Raw genomic sequence first — 21361 nt, forward strand, 5'->3', positions numbered from 1 at the left:
GCAACTCAGGGCCTAGAACTTGCAATTAACCCATTTCCAGAGATTTTGAGAGGATCTGAAAGGGGTCCTGAGCAGTGGACTAGACCACTATTGGGTACCTGAAAATGTTACTTCGGTATGTGTTGTCCCTGCTCACAAGTGATGGAGTTTTTCCTTATGACTAACAAAACTCTGTAGTAATCCTGGCTTAGGCAAACCCATTAACATATAGGAAAAGGAGCCAAGGTGGATTGCGCAAAGTGAAATCCAGAGAGTGGTTCATGTGGAGAATGTGGGGAATTTTGTTTTGATGACACTTCTGAACATCATGGATGGTGCCCTTGCTACTCACATCTAGCAGATGGTGTTCACTACAAATGTACTGTGGACAGCTTTGGGTCAGACCCAACAGTGCTTCGTTTTTTTATTTATTATTTTTATTCATTTTAGAAGGAAAAACCCTCTGATGTCTTTGACTTCTAGCTGTGTAAACAAACCCACAGATACTTAAGCAAGTTAGTGGTTGACAAGTATTCCCTAATGCCTTCTGTAGGATCTGGGTGTGAGACCTGTTGTCTTGGCCCAAGGACAGCTGGAACCACTGTGCATTTGTTTTTCCCCTTACCTGGGTTTCGCTCTGCAAGTGGGAGGAGGGTTTCCTGTACCTTGTGGCTTGTGATTGACTCTGAACATGGGTTTCAGGGAGTTTGGGGCTTGGTTTTGTGGGGATGTAGTGCTCCTCTCGATGATGGGCTTAATAGCAAAGATGGATGGGGAAACTGAGGCAAAGGGGAGGAAGGTGCCCTGCCCAAGCTGATGTTGTGGCTGGGAAACACCCTTCTGGGCTTGAGGCAGTGCTGTATTTGTCTGAAAAACTTTAAAAACCATGGAGTTACGGATGTACCAACGATTTCTGGGTGTCCCCTCCGTGCTGCGTGTCCTGACCCACGTTCTTGAGCAGATCTGCTCCCTGCCTGGTGCAAAGGTCCAGCCAAGCTGTACAGACACAGGAATCCTGCACAGAGGATTCACAGATAGCATTTAAACTCCAGATTTCACAGGCTTTATTGTGATTGAAGGTGAACAGGCTCTGATGGGAGTTCATCGGCTCCTGTGGGGGCTCTGGTCCTTGGAGGGATGGGTGTCCCACAGCTGTTCACAGCACATGGTTGGTGCATTAGCAGGTACAAACACTCGCAGAAAGCTGCCAGTACACCCTGTAAATACAAAAGGGAGTGAACCGAGGAAGGCTTCAAAGGCAGGGAGGTGATGGGGATGGAGAGTGGCTGGGCTGGTAGGAGAGAAGCCCTGCAGATACCCGATCCTGCCGTGTTTGTTTGCACAGCTCCGGGCTGCTCTGCCCGGCCAGCCCCGAGGAGCATCGGGCCCTTTTCCCTCGAGAAAAGTGCTGGATTGGTTTTCATGGCCTTCTGCAGAGGGATTGCTCCAGGGATCTGTTCCTGTAAGTTAATATTTGCAGCGCACAGGGCTTAACTGGAACCAGGCTGCGCAGACATCTGATAACCATAACAGAGGAGATGCTTTTTCCCTGCAAGGCCAGCTTGGAAAAACAAATCCCAGTGCTGTTCCCTTTGGAGAGATAGCGGTATGGAAAGAAAAGCACCGGCAGCGGTGATGTGTGGTTTGCAAGGGGTTTTCTGGTTGAATCCTGGGGGGTTTTTTTTGTGAGCTGCCTGTTTTTGCCCATATATCTGATGGGTTTGGTTGTTGTCTGCCCTTCTCTGTAGCTGGCTTGCCCTTCCTCATCATCGAGACAAGCACAATCCAACCCTACCAGAGGGGCTTCTACTGCGACGACGACAGCATCAGGTACCCGCTGAAGAACGTGGAGACCATCAACGACGCGGTGCTGTGTGCTGCGGGCATCCTCATCGCCATCCTCGCGGTGAGTCCCACCTCCAGAGCCTCCTCCTCTGCCCAGGAGGGGCTTTTTGGCACCTCTTTGTATCTCCTCTGCCATTGTTTGACTTTTGTAAGCGCGGAGCTGCAAACATTTACAAATGAAAGCTTGCAGTGAGAGGAATGAGATTACTCTCCCGAAGCTGTTTGGGCAAGTCTGTGAGCTTCACAAGAACCTTTTCACCCTCCGGTAGGAGGTCAGAGCACAGGCAAGAACACTTTGAGTGTCAGTAAAGACTTGGCATGGTTTGTCCGTATTCACATAACTCGTGGTATTTGCCTATTTTATAAGGTTGAAAAAACAAAGAAAGGATACATCTTTTCAGCTAACCAGTGCCTGGAAAATTTAACAGGTTAGCATTAGGTTTTTAAGAGATTGCATATTACAGCCAGTTTGAAAAGATAATTAAATCCCTCCATAGGGAACATACTCCCAGAGTCCTCACTGTAAAATGTAGTTAATGTCCCACCTCCCCAATGCCTCTTCGTTTTCCTTCTGCCAGTTTTTCTAGAGCTGTGCTAGGTAATGATTGCATGGCCAGAGCTTTATTTGTCAGCCAAAAAGCTGAACTCAGCCCATGAGTTGAGCCTCCTGATGCCCACGTGTTCCTGGTCTGGGAAGGAAGACAAGAGCTGATCTTGTCTCCTAATTGTTGCTTAAACACTTCCAGCTAAGATGACACTCCCCTGTGAAAAGCAGGGGAATTTCCTTCTCACCTGCTGCCAGAGCAGCTCAGGTGCTTTCCCAGAGGTGCCACCCTCCTCTTGCTCCTTCAGCTGGGAGGGATGGAGATGGGAGAGGTCAGGGGCACTTGTTCCCCTTTCAGCTTTCCTCAGAGATGGAATGGCGTGGGCAAGGGGTATTTTAGGATGGCACAGTGCCTGCTTTGGTGATACCCCATCACCAAAGCTGCCTTGCTGCTTTGTGATGTATCTCCATAATTTCCTCATCTCTCCATCATTCCCTGGCCGCATACACACACTCAGCAAAGCAGGTCCCCAAAATTGCCCTGTCCCTCTGCCCCCTCCCTCCCCAAAAACAATCCCAAAAGGTGCCAGGCCCCCAATTCTATAAACACAGCAGAATTTCACCCTGCAGGTGAATGACCCCTGAGTGTGGAAAAGCCATAAAAATGAAATGAAAAAGCCTCTCATTTTCACATTACTGCCGGAGCTATCGGAACGCCAGCTCCATGCAGAGAGTGCTTCTGATCCCTAATGAGGCAGTGGCAAATACAGGAGTTGGAACAGAAACTGGAAACATAATCAGCTGCCTGTGTGATCCATCAACTCTATAGCACGAAATAGCAGGTCAATTAAAAGAGAAGGAAAATCCCCAAAGAATTGGATGTTTCTGCCCTGGTTTCACTGTGCCCACAACAAATGTAACTTAATAAGGTAAATTCAAAAGCTCAGTTATTTGCTGTTGAGTGACACAAATCGCTAACGAGGAACTGAAGCAACAGATTTCTTTGCTATGGCAGCCTGCATGGAAAATTCAAGTCAGCCTGACCTCCTTTTTCAGATGTAACTCAGATACCAGAATTACTGTAGCATAATAGGAATTCCTTCCAAATCCACAGAGCACTGACTCCGCTCGTTTCGCTCACATCGCTTGCCTTTGGAAGGCAGGGCAGTGGTTATGAGGACTTCCAGGGAGCTGGCTTTTGGGAAGGAGCAGCCAAAATTTCCCTCCCTTGCTTTACGTGGCGTCACAGGCAGTCTAGCCCAGGGTAAAAAGGTCTAGGTCATGTTTTAAGTGGCTTGAGGACACCCAGAGAGTTTGCTAAGTAAACGGCAGAGGCGAGACCTTTGCTTCCATCAGGATGGGAGAGGATGTGCATTTGGTTTTAATATCTGTGTATTTACTGACTTCAGGCAAGTTTCCATGCAGATGACCCTGGAGAGGCTCGTGCCCCTGGGCTGTGCACTCTCACCTCTCTCCTGACTGCTCTAGAAGGGGGCTGATGTGATGTTGGTGGTCCCTTGGATGGCCAGGGGAAGGTGGCACTCCTCTTCCTGAGCCTTCTAGGGGTACCACTGGTGTGCTACCGTGTCCCCACACCTGCTAGGTCTTGAAGGGCTATGAAAAATTCCCTAATAAAATTAATTTGTTAGGTGATCTAAGTTACACACCTGGATTAGCTGGCTGTTTTACAGTTGAAGGTGATACACTGCAATGTGATTAGCACCGAGAATGTTACACCAAAAAGCAAGTGGCTAGAAAAACTCTAGAAGTAATCACAGCTAATTGGATTGCTGGTGATACCTTATAATAACAATAAAATGGACTTGACAACTGAAAGTCTGCAAAAAGCATTCACAGACAGAAAAGTTTGATGTTGGCTTCTCCCCAGTGACCAACTTTTTAAAATGTGTGTGCCAGGGAATTGTGCCCATCACCTGGGAATGGCACATGCCCTGTGTGGATGGCTCACCAGGAGTGCAAGGCATGAGAAGAGCTTGGTACCTTTAAAACTCTTTCCAGGATGTCCTTCCAGTCTGTGCACATCTGTGCTGCATTATTCACCATCCTGCTTTATCTGGGACAGCACTGCCAAAAAAACAAGTTTACCCAATTTTTATCTTCTCATTAAGTTGATCCATGGCTTTCACTAACTGGGGAGAGTTCCTGGGTACCCAGCAGCACTTTAGTGAGGGAATGAAGGCTCCAGTTTACAGTCTGCTACATGTGTGCAATTACCCAGACCACCAACGGTGAGAGAAAAATATTAATCCCCAGACTTTTGTTGGTCCCTGTTTAAAATGGTCACATGCCTTTCCTCAGGCCAAGAGCCTCAGGTTTGCATGGATCTGTTTGTGAGTTTGCAGTCATGGCACATCTCCCAGTATCAGGTATCATCCTTAATTTGTCTGCTCTTCCCTCTGTGAAAGCTGTGAGTTTTGAGGCTCAGAGCTCCCCTTCTTGTGATTTTAAGCTTTTGGGGGTGGACCTGCCCTTGTGCAGGAGCCTCTGTGTCCATCCAGGACAGCCTCCCTCTGCAGGCCTCACGCCAGTAGATTTCCTGGCTGGCAGCTTGTGCTGGAAAGTGGTTCAAAATGGAGATAAACCATGGTCTTTGGAGACTGCAAGGATTAAAAGGATGCAGCTCCCTAAAGAAGCCTTGGTCACTACCAGATTTCCAAGAGGAAATCTCAGCTGTGACGTGTAAACCCCAAATGGTGGTGCAGCCTCCCAAAGAATTTCTGTGCACTTTAGAAGAGCCTGGTCTAGCTTGGCATTTATTTTCTGTTATTACAGTTGTATCTCTCTTTGATAAAGCCTGCTTAGCTGCAATTTCAGCTGCCTTAGGTCAACCTTTGTTTTTTCAAGCCCTGGTTCGAGTGAGTTCAAACAATGATACAGCTTCAACCCTTCTTGGTCTAATTGCCATACTTTTCCAGTTTATTAGTTTCCAAAGGTTGTGCCAAGCTTTTAAAAAAGGTAGGCAGGGGAGCCCCGTCTCCTGCTTATGGCTGGCAGGCTGCCACGCCAGGAGGAATATTGCTGGCTGCTCCAGAAAGGGATTAACATGAAGGCATTTTTCCTGACAGTTAATTTTACATATCACAGTCCCCGTGACTACAGAGAGGCAGAGACAAGGGGGCATCCAAAAAAAAACCCCAAAAAAACCCAAACCCTCTGCCTCAATTTATTACTCAGGTATAAAAGCATTCGGAGTAATGAATGAAATCCTAAAGCTGTAAATCTGCAGCTTAAAATTTAGGTGTGTAGCGTGACGGAGAACAATTTTAAACCTTTGGCTCTTTGGGAGAGGTGAGACATTTGGACTTCATTTCACAGCCTGATTTTCATTAACCTGCCTTTTAAGAGTCATGAGTGTGAGAAGTTGGATCCTCTGCTCCCTGACAGTGATTTATGGCGATATTGTCAAACCTCAGCACCCCTGACACAAGGAAAACATAATCTGCTGCCATGTGGTAGCAAGACCCCTTGAAATGCCCCTAAATTAGCTGGACTTTATGGAGGCCTTGAAAGCTCTGGATTGGGTCTGCTGGCAGCAAGTTTTGGTCCAGAATCTGAAAAATTTGGGGCTTTCTGTTTCTTCCCCTGTTGTGTTAATGATTTTAAGAGAGGAAGATAAGCAGACTGTGGGTTTATTTTCCTCCAAAATCAGTTTGATAAGAGGGTAGTGGGTCTGGCCTCTCCTTCCCAACACACACTAATTCTTTATCTGGTTTATGTCAATTTTCTTTTCCCACTATGCTGGCTTGTTATTTCACTTTTGTAAAGATATGCCAACACGCTAACCCAAAACCCACCCTTTTTTTTGTTTTGTTTATTGGCTTTTTCCACAAGCAACATTCCGAGCATTGGGAGGGGAGAGGGGGGGAGGATGGAGAGACTCTGGGCCACGGCTTCTCCTTGCTCACCACAGCAGCAGATTCCTGGTTTGAGATGCCAGGGCTGTCTCAGCCCTGCGTTCACCCCCACCCTTTTTGCAGAGCGCTTTCCCTGCTCTCTGACCTCTCTGCTGTGCTTCCCTCTCTGCAGATCATAACGGGAGAACTCTACCGCATCCACTACCTGAAGGAGAAGTCCCGCTCCTTCATCCAGAACCCCTACGTGGCAGCTCTCTACAAGCAAGTGGGCTGCTTCGTTTTCGGCTGTGCCATCAGCCAGTCCTTCACAGACATTGCCAAAGTGTCCGTCGGGCGCTTGCGGCCGCATTTCCTGGCCGTGTGTGACCTGGATTTCTCCACCATCAACTGCGCCAAGGGAGTTTACATCCAGAACTACACCTGCAGGGGAAACGACAGCAGGGTGCAGGAGGCCAGGTGAGAGCCCGTGGTGCCAAAGCCGAGGGTTGCTGCCACTGAAATGTGTCTTGGATTTCTCTGTCAGCCAGAGAGGGTTTGAATCTGAAACTGGGAGTTTGGATATTAGGATGAAGTTCTTCCTCGTGAGGATAGTGAGGCATTGAAACAGATTGCCCAGAGAAGCTGTGGGTAGATGCCCCATCCCTAGAAGGCCATCTTAGATGGGAATCTAAACAACCTGGTCTAGTGAAAGCTGTCCCTACCCACAGCAGGGGCATAGAAGGAGTTGGTCTTTGATGTCCCTTGCAGCACAAATGGTTCTACGAATCTGTGAAATGCTGCTTTTTCTGCAAAGGCCGTAAATCCATTTTCCAGTGAGCACCAGTTTCCCTTGGGAAGTGTGGCACTCAGCTGAGTAATATTTCTTTTCCTTTCTCTTTACTCCTGCACTATTGTTTCCCTGAGCTGCTGCTCTGTGTGGGAATTCACCCCCAGAGCTGAGCTCATGGTGAGCAGCCCGAGCTGTCCCGTGTGGCAGAGCAGAGCTTCTCCTCAGGAGAGGCTCCACCACACAGGCAGGGCTGCCAGTGCCTCCCCTTGGAGCTCTATCACACCCACCAGATGCCCAATTTTGACTTTCCCAAGGGCACATTCCTCCTGCTGCAGTGAAGCCACTGGAGAAGTTGCTCTCTTGTCATTTCTTTCGTGTTTCCCGGTTATTCGAGGCGAGATGATGAGTTATTGGGTTATCCTGGAAATAACTGCTGCCCCGTGAGAAGGCCAGGAAGGGACAAACAATGCGAGCATCCTGTCCATCCGTTCGCTGCCTCACCAGCAAGCAGGGCGGATAACAGGGGTTTTATAACCCAGAGAACTGGGGGTTGTGAGTCCCTCTGCTCTGGCACCCTCAGATGCCATGGGCAAGTCACCAAATTACAGGGAGAATTATAATATTGAGGATTATAATATTATAATATTATAATATTGAGGATTGTCCTAGCTGGTTCTGAGCACCTGCCTTGTTTTGCAGGAAATCCTTCTTCTCTGGGCACGCATCCTTCTCGCTGTACACCATGCTGTATTTGGTGGTAAGTGACCTCACTGAGCTGGTTGATCCCTGTCCCCCTGTCCCCCTGTCCCTCTGTCCCCCTGTCCCACATTCCATGGCAGGATGAGCCTTAGCCATGGGAAGCTGGTTGAAAAAGAGCAGTCTGAACTCTTGGTGGGAAGATCCACCCTCAGCTGCTGTGGTGTTATTTAGGACAGAGGATCCTGGGACAATAGCTGGGCTGTGTGTGCATTTTTGGGATGTGGCCAAGGTGGCAATTAAATCCAAATCCTACCAAATTTGTGGACGACCTGTGCAAATTTTATTCACCCCACGTTGTGGTTTCCACCGAGGAGAGTTTTGGGGCGAGCCAAAATGTTTCCTGGATGGAGGGGGAGGATGTGCTGCCGTGGCCGTGTCGGGAGGTGATGCCTGGTTCCAAAAGGTGCCAGAGGAGCAGGTGGAGCAGCCTCTGCCCGCCTGGTTCCGGAGGGGAGGGCTGGGGCTTGTTTTCCTTTGTCAGTGAGAAATGGCTCTGCCCTTCCTGCGCCGGGGCTGGGGCCGGGGTGGCTGCCAAGGTGCTTCCTGCCGGGGCTGCGGGAGGCAGCGCTGCCCGCACGGGCTGGACACACACACACGCCCTTCTGGGGGGAGCTCAGAGGGATTTGTGTCTGGTTTTCCTTTTTTATAAGCTATTTATTTCGTTAAAAAATCAGATTTTGTGTTGGTTTTAAGATTTGTGCTCCTCCTCCATCCCTGGTAATCTCAGACTTGTGAGCAGAGGAACAGCACAGCACTGATAAAAACATGAAACATGAGCTTTTATCTCTGAGCAGTGCTCCCCCCATCCCTCACCCACTGGAAAGATAAGTGACCACTGCTCCCTCCTGCCTTTTCAGCCTTGGATCCCCCTCCCTGTGAGCAACTGAATCACTGAGCTTTCCAGGCAGTTGTGGGCGGCATATTAAATTCTTTCTTTGTTTTCCCTCTTATTTTGTTCTTGGAAAACTTTTGAATTTCTCCAGCGAACGTTTTGGCCGTTTCCTCCCAGCTGTACTGCAATGAGGAGCTGCCTTGGTGATGCTTCACAGGAGGCTCAGCCCATTGTAAAACCTTCTGAGCTGGGTTTGGACTGCTCACACGGGCAGTCATTTATTTCTGGGGAGGGCTGTGGGCAGTCAGAAAAGTCAGCCCTGGGGTATTTTCAAGCCCAGCATCTGGGAACAGCAAGCAGTGCCAGTCCCTATTAAAATGGTGATGGTTTCTCTACCAGCACTTGACCCATTTTCTGCAGATTGCTGGGCAAACTTTGTTTTTTCATGTGTTTTTCTGAAAATCCAGCTCTTGTGGAGAGAGGTGAGAAACAAATGGGAATGCAGAGCTTGAGGGGCTGGTGGCAGAGACCCCAAAACTGCAGAGTGCATTCCAAGTTCCCACAGGATGCACAGAAAATCTGCATGGCTCATTTTCCATTGCTACTTTGCACCAGTGCCTGCTGCCTGATGTTCTTTTAAACTTTGCATCAGGCTTTAGAAGTGGAGTTTAGCTCCTGTGTGATGCTTCAGAGCACAGGGATGCCTCTGGTCTCTCCTTGCTGCCTTTCCCTGTCCCCATATGGGAGACTTTGAATGTCAGCACTCACCAGATTTTGCCCCACACCCCCTGACCCAGGACAACAGGCTGCTCCACTTGCCCCTCTCTGTGGAGGGGCAATCCCTTTAAAATTATTTTATTTTTAATTTTTACCTTGTCCCAACACTGATATGGCTGGCAGCAGACTCTGTCTGACCAGCTGCCCAATTGCCTGGTGCCTTAAGGAGTAAGGAAAAATTACATCAAGTGTTTGGTGATAAATTGAAAGGAGAAAGAGGCAACTTGAGACAAGACAGGTGAGGCAACAAGCTTAAGGCTCTCTTCCACCTAAATGTTCCCATCTTGTCTATCAGGACCCTGCTCTCCATCACTGCCAGAGTCTGACAGAGAAATCTTGTAGGAAAAGGGAGGAAGAAAATCTGACACATTAGAGAGGCTGATAATATCAAAAGATAACGACAAGAAAAAAGAGATTACAGTAAGCCAGAAGGATTTTATTTGATGCAGGATAAATCCTGCTGTCTTGCTCACCTCAGTGAATGAGTTGGGGTTTTGAAAGCCTGGTTAGAAATGTGGCATCCACCACGCCAGTGCCTGCAGGAGGTGTGTTTGATGGATTTAATCAGGGAATCATCCCAATCCAGACAGAACGGGTGCTCCCCTGTTCCTGGGAAGGGAGGGCTGTGCTGCAGCAGGTTGCTGCCTACGCTCAGGATGCCAGGAGTGTGCCAGGAGCTTCTGCAGAGTGGGGCTGTCCGTGGGGCTGAGCGTGTCCTGCAGGGGCCTGGCAGATGGGCTGTGTCCCCAGCGTGTTCCTGATGGAACAATGCTTCATATTTCAGGGATAAGTCACTTCCCGCCCTTCCTGGCGTTCCCTGGCTTCTCTCTCCGAGCCCTTTCTGAATTAAAATGTTTTCAAGTTTGCTTCACCTGGTGGAGACGGGTGCCAGAAAATTCCAGTCAGTCTATTAAAAGATCCATGGATTCCCACGCATCCCGCAGGGCTTTGCCTGCAGCCTGGGGCTGGATTTGTCCAAATATTTGGTGAACAGTGGGTGAGTGACCACAGCTTCCCCATTTCTGGCAAAGCAGCAGAGCCCTGTGCTATCCATGGGCTCCTGGTAGGAAAACACTGATGGATGCCACGTTCCCACCCAAAGCCTGGAAGGCTTTGAGGGAAATTTCCCAGGGAAGGGCACTTGGACACAGTAAAGTCCCCTGGGATTTAGTTCCAAATGCTGTCACTTCAGGGCTGAGTTTCTCGCAGCCTTCTTGTCACCAGGAATACTCAATTAACATCAGGCCTTTGTATAAAAAATTTAAAAGGGGAAATAACTCTTGGGTAATCCTCTTTGTCCTAATTTTCCTTGCTTTGTTACTCCTTGGCTGAGCGAGCTGTAATTGGTATTTATAGCAGGCTGAGGAAAGAGGAGGTATGGAACAGCTTATTCCATGCAGCCCTCTGGAGCTGACCCACACCTCTTTGTTCTGTTTCTGTGGATGTGGGGAAGTCTTTGCAGAGAGCAATGGATGCTTTCCACTCCCCTCAAGCATGTGAGACAATAATGCTGATTTATTCGAAGTTGCCTGAAATCACACAAAGGGAAAAGCAAAATTTAAATATCCGAAGAGCTGAATTAATACCCCTCAGCAACCTTGGATTGCATTCTGGATAAAATGCAAGCAAACCTTGTGTATTTAATGTGTCAGTGGGTGAGGCAGAAGACTTGAGAATGGGTTGTGGTGTGTTCTAGTGATGTAAGTGGAAAATGAGAGATGGTGCTGGGTTCATGTGTCAGGGGGAGTGGGAGGCTTCTCCCTGGAGCTCCTTGCTGAAGGGTGGAGAAGGTGCCCTGGTACAGCTGAGCAGTGATGTACCCTTGTGAAAGAACCTCTGTGGTGGTTGTGGACTTGGAGTTGAGTTTAGTGGTGACCTAAGGAAGAGAATAAAATGGAATTACATCAGAGGCCAAGGCTGAGCTGTGAACTGAGCTGCTGGGGTTATTTCTGATGGGAGGAGGGGGTGCTGTGCACTCAGCAAAGGCAGGGAAGAGGCAAACAGCACTTGCTGAGAGGTCTTTGCCCATCTTCTGTCCTTCCCTTTTGATGCTAAAAGCCAAACTCTGCACTCCCCAGCCTCCAGCTGGCTCTGTCCTGCCAGGGCAGTGCGTTACACTTTGGGCTGGAGAGGTTTCAGCCCTGTAGCTCTTTGGGTACCACCCTGCTTGCAGATGGGGCTGCAGAAGGAGGTCAATTGGGGTCAGGCAGCCAGGAGCAAGCCCAGCTGTTTCCCAGAAGGAAACTTTAGGTGTGACTAAGGGCCGTGGTTGGTGGAGCCCAGCCCTGCGGCGGGCAGAGCGTGAAGGGGATGGGATTTTGGGAAGCTGGAGGTGATGCCCTGAGCCTGTGTCCCCTGCCAGCTCCTCCTGGGTTTGCTCAGAGGCTGTGTGTGGCTGTGGGCTGTCCCCACCAGCACTGGAAGTCCCCTGGCACAGGAAGAGCAATGTGACATCCCTCAAACCATCTGCTTTGTGGTAACTCAGCCTCTGCCAGGAGGGAACTCCAAAAAACTCCCACTTGGAGTGTGTGATCCCGTTTCACCCACCCTTGCTCCTGTTGGTGCTCCTGGTTTTCGCTGCCCTGTGATGATCTGTGGTGGGAATAACCCCGGTTGTGGCTCTTGCTCTTCCACCCCCTCCTGGGAAGGGCTCCATTCCAGCTCCACATTCCCACCCAAATCTGTCAGTCTGTAGCAGGCAGCATTTCAGATTTGCTCCCAGAAGAAAAAAAAAAAAAAAACAAAAAAAAAAAAAAAAAAAAAAAAAACAAAAACAACCAAAACAACATAAACACCTTCATAAGAAGATTTTCAGATAAATTTCCAGGAACTTCCCATTTCTTGGTAATAGCACTAATTCCTACTTTAGGGAAATTTTGATCCTTTCAGCCCCTAAATTCTACTTTCGTTTTTTGACCTTGTCATATTAACTGGGGTTTTCTTTCATACTGAGGGCAGAGGCAAAGTTTGGAGCACCCCAAGCATTACCTTGAAAGTACTTAGGGATTCCTGGTGTTTGAGAGCAGCTTTTGTGACACTGCCTGTGGAATATGAGGATAAAATAAATAAAATGCCTGTGGAATATGAGAAGTGCTGTTATCCTCTTTTTTTGTCCTTGTGAATGGGGAATAAAGAGCAGTTTTTCCATGGCCTTTATTGTGGCAATAAAAGGAACTCAGCTGAGAGCCTCACACTGATGTTGCAGTGCCTGGTGGATTCAGTCCTCCAAGATAAGCAGGAGTTGGGTGCTGGGGACTTGGGGGACACCCAGCACACCCCATATGGAGCCACACTGCTTTTTACTCCTTTTCCAGGGCTAAAGATTGCACATGAGGGACACAGTTCAGCCCCAGGAGTGACCACTTTATTGTGTCTTCAAATTTGCTGTTTGCCTTTAATTCCTAATTTTTAACTGATACTTTGCACCCTCACCTCTGGACAACTTTTTTAGTCCAGGCTTGTGGGATGGAAAGATTTGAGAAGATGTCCAGACTGTGCAAAAATGGCAAATGTCAAATTATACAGCAGCAGATTTCCTTCTTAAGGGATTTGATGGGACAAAGACAGAAGATTAAAATAAGACATCAGGTTTCAAGTTTTCCTGGTAGAACTGAGAGTGATGGTTTATAATATGTAATACTTGGAGCTGTTTTTGCTCTGCAGCAGCAGCAGCACATTGGAACTTGAGCTTTGCAATGTCACCTGGGCTGAGCTGAGGCTCTTCCACATGAAAATAGGCCCATGGAATGGTTTGGGATGGAAGGGACCGTGGTGTGGGGTGTGGGATGTGCTCCATGGGGCCGTGGCTCTGTTCCCAGGCTGGGTTGCTGATATATTCCCCAGAATCACCATGTGCATTAGCCAGCACCGAGCTGTTTTGGTGCTGCTCCCTTCCATGTTAATTGGCCAACAATCTGGATAATTTGGAGCATCTGCTCCATTATTCAGATGATGTGATGTTTCAGTTCTGTGTCTGCTCTTCCCAAAAAGGGATAGATGCAGTGTTTATGCAACAGCCAAACATACTAAATTGGCCAAAATGATGCTTCCCCCTTATCGGGGGGGAATTATTCCCCCTTCCCAATTAGTTCTGCCTTTATAGCTCATTTTATGCTTTCATGTTGTCATTAAGTTATTTGTGGTCTCAGGGAACCCCGTGAGAGCTTCACTCCCTTTCATATCGAGGCGGTGCAAACTGCTCTGGGTGTGTAAAAGGGATCATAAATGGGAAGCAAACCCCTTGGCAGCCCCCTGATGTAGCAGAGCCCCTTGCAGGACTCTGGGCTGACCCCAGTTCTTGCTTTAGGGACAGGCAGGGCAGAGCTGCAGCTCAGAGCCGAGCGCCTTTTGCACCCTCGGAACCTCTCTGCTCCCCAAGCCTGGAGGGAGTCCCTCCCTTCCCACAGCCTTCCTCCCTCCCCACAGCCTTCCTCCCTCCCCACAGCCTTCCTCCCTGCGCTCATCCAGGGCAGGAGCTGCTGTTTTCCTGCCCTCTCTTCCCGCCCAGCTTCCCGGTTCCCACAGGAACCGGCCGCGGCGGAAACGGGCCCGCGATAGTCACGGCAGGGCCGCGGTGTGTGCCTGACATCACCCCAGCCTCGTCCTTCAGGGCTGAGCAGGGCCTTTGCTTGGCATTCCCACCCAGGGACGGAATTCCCAGTGGGGCAGCTGCTCTGTTTTCCCTGAAAATCCTCAGAGCTTGGAAACATGGTGGGAGTGTTGGAGGGTGGCATTGTGTGCCTTGCTGGTGGTTGTGGCTGTGTCTGGGAGCTCTAGGGATGGCTCTGAAGGTTTAGCCTGCTGCATTGATTCTTTTCCCTCTCAGAGATGGTATAAGTGCTAAATACCCAGGTTTGTGGCCTTGTTCTTGTTGTGCATTAATGAAGCTGGGAAGGAATTTCTCTACTCGTGTGCAGTGTTGTGAGGAGGCTGAAGCAGGGCTGGGGTGCAGGGGGCCCCAATCCCCTGGTCCTGGCTCACTGAGGAAGGGCTGTGCCCATCCACCTCTGTCCTCATCCCCTCCACGGGGTAAAAATCCCTGCAGAGGCCACACAGGTGCAAGGAGCATCCTTCCTTTTTGTCAAAATCCTTTGATTTTGGCAGGTTTCAGAAGAAACCTCCATCCTCATTTCAACACTTCAGGACCTTCCCCTGTGCACCAAATTATTTCATTTTCCGGCAATTAAAATGCCAGGTTTTGCTTCTTTTAGCTTCTTTTTCCCCTCAGGTCAGGTGTAGGTCTGTCCCCTTTGACTGAGGCTTTCATACCTTCAGCTTTTATTGCAAAATGCTTTATTTATGGGTGACTACAATCGAACGGTTTCATCCTTCCTTTTTTCCCCCTCCCTGAGCCATGGGGCCCTGGATGCCCGACAGCCACAGAGCAGCTGCTGCTGCATTTCGGGCAAATTTGGGCGAATTAACTCAACCTTTTTTGTTGCTGTTTGTTTACTTACCTCCCTCTCTTCCCCTAGTTTTATCTGCAGGCCAGATTCACGTGGAAGGGGGCCCGCCTGCTGCGTCCCCTGCTGCAGTTCACCCTGGTCATGATGGCCTTTTACACCGGGCTGTCCCGCGTCTCCGACCACAAGCACCACCCCACCGACGTGCTGGCAGGCTTTGCACAGGGAGCCCTGGTGGCTTACTGCGTGGTGAGTGTGGAAAAAAGGGCTGGGAGCAGCCCTGGGGAGGTCCTGGGGGAACAGCAGTGCCTTTGCAACCTCGGGTGGTTCCCTGTTCCATCACGGGGTGTGGTGGGAGGCACTGTGCTCCAAAGGTCCAGGCTGCTTGGGGCACTGGAGTGATGTTCAGTCAAGGGGAGGGTATTTCCCTCTCCACCAGCAGCTTTGGCTTCTCCAGCTGTTGTAGTTAGCAATGTTTTCCTCCGGGAGCTGAGCAGAGAGTCTGGGCTGCTTGGGATTATGCTCATCCAAACAGTGGTGTCAGGCTGATGAGGGGAGGCTGGCTGATGGCTGGTGGATTTTCATGGAGCAAAAGGGCTCCTGAGAAAGCAAGAGCTGTGCCCAAATCTCTTCAGCTGCTGGGCTGCTTCTCATGCCACTTGATCTCCAAAGGGTGACCTGATTGCACAGCCCATTGTAACTCCAGGTGACACATGAACATGTTTTAAGTTGGCAGGATAGGGAACACCAGGTCAGGCAGTTGCCTGGGAAAGACACAAAGGAGCTGGGGGCTGTGTTGCTTTCTGTGTCTGTGTGAACTCCTGAAAGAAAGATTTTTACAGCTCACCACTTTTTACGGTTTTTTGGTTGCTTTTTGGTTTTTGGTTTTTTTAAACTGTTCTAAAAGTAAATCATCCCTGGGAACGAGGAGTTAACTTCACCCATACTACATTTTGCAGGGAGAGAAAATAGGTTATTTATGTACTTCCCACTCGTTGATAATATTCCAAAGCCAAAACAAAAATGTCATTGTTGGGAAGCTTTTATGGGGTATTATTAACTCTGTGAGCTGTTGGGGTTTGCCATTGCCTGGTGCCCACATCCCTTGCAGGGCTGGCAGATCCTGAGGGGGTGAGGGGAGAAGTGTGTGTCCTTATGCTGGGAATGGGATAACAGCCCTGGGGAAGGGGAGTGGGCACCAGGCAGTCCATCCCTGGATGGCAGCAGCATCCAGAGGGACAGAAGGACAATAGCTCTCCGGATGTCCGGATGCTTCCTGGCTGGGACCAGCAGCAGGCCTAGCTGTCCCCTCCCAGCCCTGGGGCAGCTGGAAGCTGTGCTGGGGAGGGGAGGCTGTGGCAGGGCTGGGATAGTTTTCCTGTGTCATAGGAAGCAGCTGCCTGGAGTTTCCCAGGCAGGCTCGGGTTTGCCTGCGAGCCTGGGGTGGCCTGAGCTGCTCTCCCATCCCACTGGTGGAAGGGGCAGTTGTGTCCAGGTGCTTTGCAGGAATGGCTCAGTCACCTGGAACATCTCAGGACTGAGGGAGAGTTTGAACCCAGCCCTTGTCCCATTCCATCAGCCTGCAGAGAACCAGCAGTGTGCTGTTCTCCAGAATCTGGCTTTGCTGGTAGGAGTCTTTGCCTAGCAGGGCCTGGCAGACTTTCCTCCGTTTTGGGAGTTGGCAGCAAGGGACAGGAGGAAGAGTCACCCCAAAACACCCTGGAGGTTGCACTGAAGGAGCAGTTTAGCAGCTTTTTGCTGAAATTCCTGGTGTGTCCTGGAGGTTCTTGCCCAGCTCTCCTGCACACAGAGGGAGGGACCTGGAAACTCATCACCTCCAACCCTGGGTGCTCCCAGCCACCCCTTCCCCAGCAAAGCCTTCAGGGTCCACCCTGGTGATAGTCAAGGGCTGTAAAAACACCACAGTTATCAGGCCATAACTTTCAGTAGAAACCAATGGTGGATTTCATCTCCGAAGGCTGCCCGAGCTTAAACCCAGGTCGTGCTGCAGCAGACACGTTTGTCTTTCAGTGCCTGAAATAACAAGCAGAAGACATTAATGTCAAGCACTTCCAGCTGATAAAACATTCAAACTTGGACCCGGGGTGAAATACAACGAGGATTTTCTCAAATAGAAATAGTTTCTGTGTGTCTTGTAGGCAGCTTGCTGTGTGTTGTGTGGTTTATGTCTCTTCTGAGGGAGAGGGAGAAGGGGAGATGTCAGAAGGACATGCTCCCAGTGTTGCTCTGGTTAGCTCTGAGGAGTTGTTTTAACCTCTCCCTGTGTATGATTAAAAATTGCTTCATGTAGGATGAGAAGTAATCGGAATTGTTAAGTGGGAATGTGGGATATTGGCTTAAAATGCTCTCAGTCTTCTCCCATCAAGTTTTCTTTATGGGTGGAGAGCACCTTCTACAGGAAATGGAGCTAATCCAAGTGAAAAACTTAGCACGTTTATTAGTCCTTTTTTGTGTTAAACAGTTCAAGCATTAGGAGGATTTAACACACTTTTAACCCCCAAAGATCACGTTTCATGATTCCTATAAATGTTTATATAACCTCCAGCCATGTTAAAGTGAAATACAGTTTAAAGAGAAATGAAACCTCTTAACCAGTCTCTGAATGAAACCCTGAAAAGCAGCACAGTAAAAGCAAAAATACCCAGGATGACACTCCACCATAACTCATTCCTGTCAAAAATAAGGACCAGACTCAAAGCAATCCCCAGATGCTTCTTGCACTCAGCGATCTCCTCCCATAAATTGATTTGTCATGGCTATCTTGGTGCAGAAGTTGGACACCTTTTTGATTGAATCCAGCTCTCAGAGGTGGAGAAATGAGCGAGATGGCACCAGAAATGCACCAAACCAGACAAATGGGGGCTTTAGAGTTATTAACAACCCAAAAGAAAACCAGTGCCAGAGCAGGTCAACGTGGTTTCACACAGGGATGCTGCAGCAAGGGGCCAGACTCCAGCTTGTGATCCTTGGGAACATCAGCTGGATCTTGTTATTTACCCAAACATACAAATGCTGCCACTTGGATGCCCTGTAAACAACTTTATCAGCTCTGTTACACAACCAAACAGCCAGACACCAGCACATACATCGAGAAAAGAACTGTTTTGTACATCAGCTCCTTGTCTGCTTTTCCACAAAGCAACACCAGCTCAGCTTCCTTCATCCCTGGTTACACTTGTAGGAGTAAATTGCTGCTTACAGCAGCTTCGCTGCCTGTCCAGCTTGAGCCTTATCTCCTGTGCTGATAGGGGCTTGCAAAAGTTATTTTCAAGGACAACTTGACCTGCTGCACGAGGCTCTGGGTAGTTAGAAAATGTGGAGAAGCAGGTAGGCCAAACCTTTGCTTTCTCCCTGTGTTACCCAGCCTGGAAGGTGTAATCTGCTATTATTTCTTTGAGCATCTTGGAATTATTTTTTTTCCCTGATTTATCTGGGTGTTTAAGTGTTGCATTTGAGTGGGAGAAAAAACAAATGTCCTGCTGATTCCTGCAGCCATGTGCTGCTCATCCTGGGATTTCAGCTCACCAAACCCATGGCTTCAGTCCATATTATTGGGGTTGAAGGATTTCTGAGATGAGCTGTCAAATTTGGGCTGGCGGGACGGAAGTTTGGGGCTGTGGCGCCAGGTGACAAAATGATGAATCCTTGCCACTTCTTGCTCCATCCAGAGGATCTGTGCTGTCTGACTCTTTTCCCTTCTGGCACGGGGCTGAGGTTTGGCAAGGGTGAAAGTGCCCCGGTCCTGGAGGACTGATAAGCTTCGTGCTGCCGCTGCCAAAGGAGGATGTGGAAGTTTCCTCCCAGCACTTTGTTTCTTATTGTGTTGCTGCCTTCCGAAATTGCCCGGCTCTGGCTTTTTCACATCCGGGAGAGGGGTTACATCACGGGATATTTAGGATGAAGGAGTCAGGAATAGCTCCTTCTCTCCTTAGCCTTTGGCTTCCACCAGACCCCAGCTCTGTACTGGTGCCTTGGTGGGGCATGAGGAGTCACCACTGACTCACTGCTGATAGCTTTTAACACAGCTTTGACTTGAAAGCTTTTAATTGCCTGCCTGATGTCTGGCTGAATGAACTGTTTCACACCAATTCCATCCCTGAAACCACTCAGGATGAGTCAGGCCAGCCCTTTGGAGACCTTTGTTATTTTATTGGAGTGCAGGCCATGGATCTGTTTCCTGGCTTTTCAGCCGGTTCAGCAGAGGTCTGGGTGTTGCACTTGGTGATTACGCAGTGAGAAATTAAGTTGTCCTCTCATGTTTTTACAGTTTTGTGAGGTGTGAGCCTTTTGCTCTGCTGTACAGAAAGGTGGTAGCAGGCACTTGGGATTTCTCACTTCAAAAAGTGCTATTTTTGCAGCTTAAAGATGTGTATATATTATGTAAACCAACTTTTTGAACAAAGCTTCACCCACTGTGGCTAAGTTTGCCTTCTCCGCTTATTCCTACAGGTGTTTTACGTCTCAGATCTCTTCAAGCCCAAGACAAAGACTTGCCTGCCTCCACCTCCCATCCGGAAGGAGATCCTTTCACCTGTGGACATCATTGAGAGGAATAACCACCACAACATGGTGTAGAACTTCGAGCAATCAGATGGGTGTTGTATTTTTAACTTTTTTTTTTTTTTTTTTTTTTTTTTTTTTTTTTTTTTTTTTTTTTGCGAAAAAAAGTGACTGCTGACAGCAACTACCTGCTGCTCTCAAATCTCATCAGACAGTAGAATGTAGGGAGAGACTTTCTTGCCCAACCAGTAAAGTCTTACTCTGTGGTCTTTTCAACTTGCGACATTTGGATGAAAGGGGTGGTGGTGGTCAACGAAGGCAAAGGCGACAATGAGAAAGGAAAAATGGAAAACCCCACACGACACAAAAAGCCGAACAAACAAAGAGAGGTGCCGGAGTTCTGGATGTGCAATTGGTTTGAGTGTTCATGTTGTAGTGAACGCCAAATTGTTCCCAGCTCAATGAACACTAAGGGATTTTTGGAAAGCTGGCCATCCTAGATTTTTTTTTCCGACTACGAAGATTTCCGATGCCTGCGAGGAAAAAACAAAACAACTCACGACTAAATTGTATAGCACTATGTATGAGCAACAGCACTGAGTCAAGATCTGGGATTGGTTTGTAAGAGTTGCTTTTTTCTCTTTTTGATCCTGGTTTCTTTTTGCCTCCTCTCTTCCATACTGTGACTTAATTTAGAAGAAGCTTGCCCAGTCCACGATCTCCGAAGGGTCTCTGTTCTCTCTGCTCACAGTACACGCCTTCAACGAGCGGCCCCGAGACGCGCAGTGAGGCCGGAGAGCTCCTTCCTCCGTGCAGAGAAGCCACATTTCCTCCTCCCCGCTCGCTCCCTGCCGAGGGCTCACCCCACCCGAGCCCCTCTAAACACAAAGAGCATCCTCCACTTCCCAACCATCCCCTTTCCCCTCCTCAAAAAGCAACCCCAGTGGGTTTTGCGCGCGCCTGCCCGCGGGAGCCAGCGGCGTTTGCGCCAGGGGAGCGGCGGCTCTGCCGAAGACTCCTTCGCACTACGACCCCGGGGCTGAGTCCCGGGGAAACTTTTATTCTGCAGTTTTGGGACGGGCTGCTGGGCGGCACGTCCCGGCCTGGGTGTCAGTCGGTTTGTGCATCCCCTCCTCTCCTCCTCCTCCTCGTCCCTGGGGCACCCTGGGGTGCGCCATGGCAGTGCCAGGTCCTGTGCCCCGCTGGGTCACTCCGGTGGGAAATCAGCTGTGCCCCTCTGGGGTGTGGTGATGAATTATTTTCTTTTCTGCCCAGAAGCCACAGGTGCTTGGTTTGCAGCCCTCCCACGAAGCGCGTTTGCAAAGGGATCCCGCAGAACACGCAGAACGGCCATTTGCACATCCTTCTCACAGAATCCGTCCTATCATTTCAACTTATAGCAAGCTATGATTTTTTTTTATATTATAAATATTATATAAATAATGTATAAAACCTTAAAAATTAACTATGTAAAATATTATTTCCGAAACAATTTTAGATATATCCACTATGACTATAAACTGTGTCCTGACCTGTGTTATTTACATTTTGCTGCTTAAAAAAGCATTGAATTAATTTTTTTATAGTCAACTAAAATATTGTAGTTCTGTGGTAGTAATATTTTAATGAAAATAACTACAATTAGAGACATTTGTATAAAAAAAAACATATTAAATTGTCTGTATTTTTGTAATGTTCCATTTTGTAAAGAGAAGAATATTCAAAGACTTTTGTAGAATACAAAATTGAAGTTTGTATCTGCGAAATTATTGCTGTATAAATGTGCTTTTTAAATAAAAGCTCATAACACAACTAAACATCCTGGTGCAAGCTGCATTCTGTCTTTGGGTTGCCCTTTCCTTGCCAGAAAAAGAGGGTCTTTCACCAGTAGAACAATTGGAAGTGTGATGTGGACACTGGATGGCATTTTGGGATGTGATGGTACAGGAGGGCAGCTGGATAAAAAGGACCACATCCCAGTTTGGATGGGAGTGATGAGAAGGTCTCATCAGCTCCTGGCTGGGGCCACTTAAAGGTTTGCATTGATCTTCTCTTTTC

General features: G+C 48.6%; 1 protein-coding gene across 1 annotated transcript in view; it reads left to right on the plus strand.

Annotated features, from left to right (window-relative positions):
* The window catches only part of PLPP3 (phospholipid phosphatase 3), a 43605-nt gene extending 22485 nt beyond the window's left edge, over nt 1–21120 (plus strand). The window contains exons 2-6 of the mRNA XM_063407008.1: nt 1728–1885; nt 6416–6699; nt 7712–7769; nt 14855–15031; nt 19253–21120. Of these exons, the coding sequence (XP_063263078.1) occupies nt 1728–1885; nt 6416–6699; nt 7712–7769; nt 14855–15031; nt 19253–19378 (803 nt within the window). The 3' untranslated portion in view covers nt 19379–21120. The remainder of the gene's footprint in view (nt 1–1727; nt 1886–6415; nt 6700–7711; nt 7770–14854; nt 15032–19252) is intronic.
* Nucleotides 21121–21361: the final 241 nt, after the last annotated feature.

This window comes from Prinia subflava, chromosome 10 (assembly GCF_021018805.1).
Source record: "Prinia subflava isolate CZ2003 ecotype Zambia chromosome 10, Cam_Psub_1.2, whole genome shotgun sequence".
NCBI lineage: Eukaryota > Metazoa > Chordata > Aves > Passeriformes > Cisticolidae > Prinia > Prinia subflava.